Source organism: Schistocerca serialis, chromosome 4 (genome assembly GCF_023864345.2).
Source record: "Schistocerca serialis cubense isolate TAMUIC-IGC-003099 chromosome 4, iqSchSeri2.2, whole genome shotgun sequence".
Lineage (NCBI taxonomy): Eukaryota > Metazoa > Arthropoda > Insecta > Orthoptera > Acrididae > Schistocerca > Schistocerca serialis.
In genome coordinates this window covers 753,685,548-753,691,246 of record NC_064641.1, presented here as the reverse complement: position 1 = coordinate 753,691,246, position 5,699 = coordinate 753,685,548, and the positions used below count along the sequence as shown (strand labels likewise).

At 37.3% G+C, this 5,699-nt stretch overlaps 1 protein-coding gene across 1 annotated transcript; it reads left to right on the top strand.

The window, feature by feature from the left end:
• Positions 1–5,008: 5,008 nt before the first annotated feature.
• LOC126474746 (SCAN domain-containing protein 3-like) lies at positions 5,009–5,380 on the top strand. Its single transcript, XM_050102223.1, has one exon. The coding sequence runs from the start codon at positions 5,009–5,011 to the stop codon at positions 5,378–5,380; it is 372 nt and encodes a 123-aa protein (XP_049958180.1).
• The last annotated feature ends 319 nt before the right edge of the window (positions 5,381–5,699 follow it).

Genomic DNA, 5,699 nt, shown 5'->3' with positions numbered 1-5,699 from the left:
GTTATTTGGTCTTAAGTGTGCCAAAGTGCAGTGTCACACCTCTTCACACAGCATTCTTCTACCGCACGTCACTCTACTTTGCACTGTGGAACTCAAATTTGTAACTGGAAGAACAAGAACTCTTCAGAAAATTTGGACTCTTTATTGCCTATTAGATAATAACTTGCTGTTCTGTGTGGCATAAAATAAAATACAGGATACATAAAACCAGACAAGACAAGAGACAAGCAAGACAGTACACATTTCTTCAATCCTTAAGTCCTAGCATTTTCTTTTTCTTTCTAATCTTGCTACAGATTTACATGGTGTGCTTTCCTTTCTGCGAAAGAATCTATTACCTCATCAAAGTTTGTCAAACATTTTGCTACATGAAAAATCTAAATGTCGTCTAATACAGTAAAACCTGTTAATACGAATAGTACCCAAGATTGGTGTGGTTTCTCGATCTGATTACGTCTATTTTGTCTCTGTCTGCTAGACAAAAGAAAACAGGCCTTTCTAATATTGCAGCAACTGTAACACACACCAAATACGCAAGACTGTTTTGGTAATAATGGTCATTTTTATAATACGACAGAATATAATTCGCGAAGTACCAACATAAAATGACTATTTGGCCTACTACAAGCAAAAAGCTTTATGTTACAAAATAGTTTCACATTTCATTCATACGCTCCAGTTTTTGAAGCACGAAATCGAAGAGTAGTACGACGAAATTTTTGTATAAATTTGGAATCGTCATATTATTCCATAATTTGTGTGATGTTCCCGTTTTTTCTCCTTCCTCATTCAAATGAACTATTTTCTCATCACTAATTCTGTAACTATTCCTATCATTGTCAAAGCTCATTCTCTGGTTAACTCTACTAACCCTGCCAGAATCACAAGTTCAGCTATCCAGCAATTATTCTCCGGTTAGGCGTTATTAGGTGTTCGTACAATGCGTTTTCCGCACTGCTCCCAGTAGAATTGAACTTAAGCGGCTGCTAGCTGGGAAATGTACATCTTGCCCTTTCTACTGTAGCAATCTGGGCAAAAATTTTCTGTCAAAATTTCATTTTCTTGGATATACCGAGAAGATAGTATGTAATCTTTCTTACCTGTTATTCCTGTTAGTCGTTTATTTCCACTCTGGTAGTCTGAATCTATGGACTTAGCTAGTAATTATAACAACGCTAATTATTCGCATACCCAATCAATCACATAAGCAAATGGCATTCACCTGTTTGGCTTTGTTCTGCTCAGCTCATATAGCCCCATCCCCTTTTGTCTGCAGGAAAGTTTATTTCTAGATGCGATGAGGATTCCCCTGGCATGGACATCACGTACACTACGCACACATTCAAAAATCAACTTATGATTCATTCAGAAATCAGCTTAGAATGTGTTCAAAAAGCAACAGGGATGTGTTTCAAAATCATTTGAATAATCGATAGACTAATGAGCACTAGATACTAGGCGCTTTGTGAAACAAGGTTTTTTTTTTCCTCAAGAATATGACTTTGCCCCCCTCATCACCAAAATTGCCACCTGGTTCAGATAGCCCGGTTTGCTGCATACACAACAAACAACATTTCTGTATCCGGAAGTGGGAGGAGGTACTACTCATACATGACTCAACTGTGCATGCGCATCACCCCGCTCGTAACTGCTTACATGAATCTAATGTAAAAAGTTGTGACGTCATGCTCATCAGAGGTAATTTGTTGTCACGAAGTATTGCATAGTCTTTCTAAATCCTTTGACACATTTTGCTGTTGGCAAACGCTTGTATGAGCACTGTGTTTCTTTTTCTTCTTCTTCTTCTTCTTCTTCTTCTTCTTCTTCTTCTTCTTCTTCTTCTTTTTTTTTTCCATGGCACATTTCCTTTGCAATTTAAGTTTTATTCTCTCTTTCATATTTTGTTGCTGCAGTATTATTCGCAGCGGCGAGATACAGTAATATCCTTTGTTAGAGTATCGGTTCTTACCAGTCAAAACTACGATAAACTAACTGAAAACTAAAACAATGAAAAATTCCTGGAATTCTAAAACATCCAGGGTTTTTCCCAGTTTTCTCTCGGATGAAAAAATTCCCGGGTATTTCCCAGATCTCCCGGTTGCCCCGGGTCATATACACCCTTATTGTGTCATTGACTATTGTTATTAAAACAAAGACAGTTGAAAAAGAACTCTTGCTATAGGCAAGACTTATTTCTGATTCATGTTAAGAAAAGTTATGGTGTCTAAGCCAACTTTCTTTTAACTGTAACTCAAATTGTTTCTGATGTTCAGCTGTATGAGAGAATTACAGGAAGTTTTTTATGTGGAAAGTGAGAGTTTTACTATGTATGGAGGTCAAATACATCGTTAATTGATGAAAAGTAATGTTTGTACGTCTACGATAATGATCAAAGAAGACAAAATGAATTACAATTTGTGTTGTGGCCGGGGACTCGAACCCAGGTCTTCTCGTTTGCTAGGCAGAAATGCTAACCATTACACCACCAAAAATCCCTGTACCTAGCGTTATTTGATGGAGAAGAAGTCAATAGGGTTTCCAGCAGCCAGCTAGCCAATAAAGAAAAGCGGCTGCAAGTTCCAAGTAAGTCACCTCATAAAGAAATGGAAGGTGGTTTTGGGGAATAAACTAATATAACCCAGATTCATACTCACACTTTAAGTCGTTAGAATATGGCGAACTGTGTGAAAGGACCGAGAAACAGGAATTTTAAGTAAAAAATGAGAGAAGTAGCTGTTATGTGTTGCCATAGCAACATAATAAGACAAGGGAATTACTCTGAGAAATTGCAATATGTTCAAGTATCCAATGGAGCAATATTTAAATGGAGAAACGGTGATGAAATGAAAAATTCACAATGATAAAACAGCAAAGAAGATTTTGATGTATTTGTCTAAGAAGAAATACACATAGAACGCTTCAACCAAGAAGATCCAGTGCGGCTAGTATGCAGCTCTCACACACAACACGGGGCAGATGCGGAAACCAACTTACATCTGACACCAGCTGCTGTTCACCAGTGCAGACCTGCCTCCACATCTGCTCACCTACGCAATGCGAATTCCGCACCGGGTGAGCATGAAACAAAACTTGATTACTTTAGTACGAAGTGGTACAAGATACCGTTGAGTGAACTTTTATTGTGTAATTATCATATTTAAAGTTAGTTTTAAATGCTTACAAGAGCTAAGGCATATAAAAGTATGGAAAATATAGAACAAGTTGGGGTAACTCAAGACCCAGCTATGGCCATGAAAATTAGCAAGGAAGTGCCTGAATGGGCTGAGTTGATAAATTTAATCAAAGCTCTGAGTCATTAGTTAAACTCATTAAGTTCTCAATTAAATACCCAGAGTGAAGCTTTAAATGCTCAGAGTGAAACTCTAAATATTCAAATGACAAATTTAGGTTTGTTAAATGCCAAAGTCGGCTGTCAAAGCAAAGAATTTAGTAATCTATGAGCAGGCATGGGTGCTTTGAAGACTGAGTTCGACGCTATAAGTTATAAAGTAGAGAATTTAATAGAAGATTTAAAGAATGAGTCGACAAAGTCTTTGACCACTCATATAAATCATATGTTTACTGATCTTAGTCAGAAACAGAATGACACTTTTCAAGATTTAATAATGTAGAATATGAACTTATTGAAAATTTAGGATCTTTCGAAAATGTGTACAATATTAAGTATAATGATGTAAGGCAGGGGTTGAATACTTTGAAAGCAGAATGAATTAATGCCAGTCATTCAATCGCAAATTACAGGTGTCAATACAAGGGTACATAATGTAGAAAGAAATTTCAAAGAGAAAATAGCTAACTCTGATATTATAAATGTTTGGGGGGGGGGGAAGGGTTAGCAGTAGTCCTGTGCATGTGGCAGGAGATAACAGGGCTGTCTGGTGGGGCATGCAGGGACTAGACCAGAGATCAGCAGCAGGCGGACTGCGGTTCGTATACGGACCGCTAAATATTCTTAAATACAGTCTGACATCCAACTAACTATCCCGGTGCCTCATTCGACTAGGCTAGTAATTTAGTCAAGTACTGAGTAATTTAGTAACTAAACATGTCTGAAAAACAAAAATTTAGTCGCCTAGATTAGCAAATCATTTAGTTGAGTTGATCCATTTCATTGTATTTTTCTCTGCGAGTAGCGCCTCCCAACACACGTCACTGCTCACTCGTTCATTTGTTAAACAAGTCTGAACCTGTCGTTTTAGTCAAAGAGAGCACAGTGGGTGGTCGGTTTTTACTTCGTTTCGTCAATCGCATGCAGGCCGCAGAGCAATTATTCATTTGTTTTACAATTTGTCGTGTGAAAAACCTTTTCGTACATACATAGTGGACACTGAAAATAGGATATTTTTGACTGAATGAACTGAACAATATTGTCTTACGCTGTCTGATAGGCCTCAAATGGTTCCAGTTTGCTCAATATGTAATAAAACTGTCACTGTTATTAAAAAGTGGCAATTTAAAGCGACACTATGAAACAACTCATCAGCAGGTCCACAAAAACTTTCCTCTTGGCACTGAGGCTCGTAAAGAAAAACTACAGGTAATATAATTCTATTAGATAATGTATAAATGTGATATGTATAGGTGCTCTGTAAACTTATCACGGTAAAATTTAAATTTAAATTACAGGAATATCTCACTTCATACAAAAAAAGCGCACGAAATTGCTGGTTTTCACTGAATGAGTGAGCAAGAAAAATCGGCAGAAGCAGCGTTACATGTGTGCTGGACACTTAGTAAAAACCAAAAAACATTTTCAGATTCTGAAATAATGAAAGAATGTATGTTGGAAGTAGCCTCGGCTCTTTTTGAAGGAAAAAAGGATGTTTTCACTGCAATTCAAAGTATTCCAATGTCGGCAAGAAGTAATACAAAAAGAATGGAAATTTTAGCTACTGATATTAAAAACACTCTGCTTGAACTTTTTGGAAAGGCACCATGTTACGCCATTACACTTGACGAATAATGTGACATTGTTGATGATGAACAAATGACTATTTTCGTGAGATTTTTCGACATTGAAAATAAGATATTCAGGGAAGAATTGCTCGCAATATTGCCTTTGAAAGGTAACACTCGACGAGAAGATTTATTCAAAGCTATTGACGAATTTATTAATAACTCCAACATTCGTTTTGGTAAATTAGTATCACTTTCAACTGACGGTGCCTCAGCGATGATTGGCAAAGAAAAAGGTGCAGTAACGAAAATCAGGGATCAGAATCCAGGTCTAATATCGAATCAGTGTATAATTCATCAGACTGCCCTTTGTGGAAAACTCAGTGCTACACTGAAAGAAGTAATGCACAGCTTGGTGCAGTTGATTAATTTTATGAGGTCTCATTCTTCTCTTCAACACTGAAAGTTCAAGAAGTTTCTTCCAGAAGGCGATGCAGCATATTCTGACTTACTGTAATACAACAATGTTTGTTGGTTAAGTAAAGGTCAAGTTGTTGAACATTTCTGGCTAATAATGGAAGAAGTAACCTCCATCTTGCAAATATTGGATATGCAGGGAGCAAAGAAACAATTAGGGGATGAGTACAGGAAGGAAATGATAGGACAGTGGAGGTACTTTAGGTTGAGGCTGGGATAATTTCGGGAGTGAAGAATGTGTTGTAAATGTGACTCCCATCTGTGCAGTTCAGAAAAGCTGTTGGTGGAGAGGAGAATCCAGATGG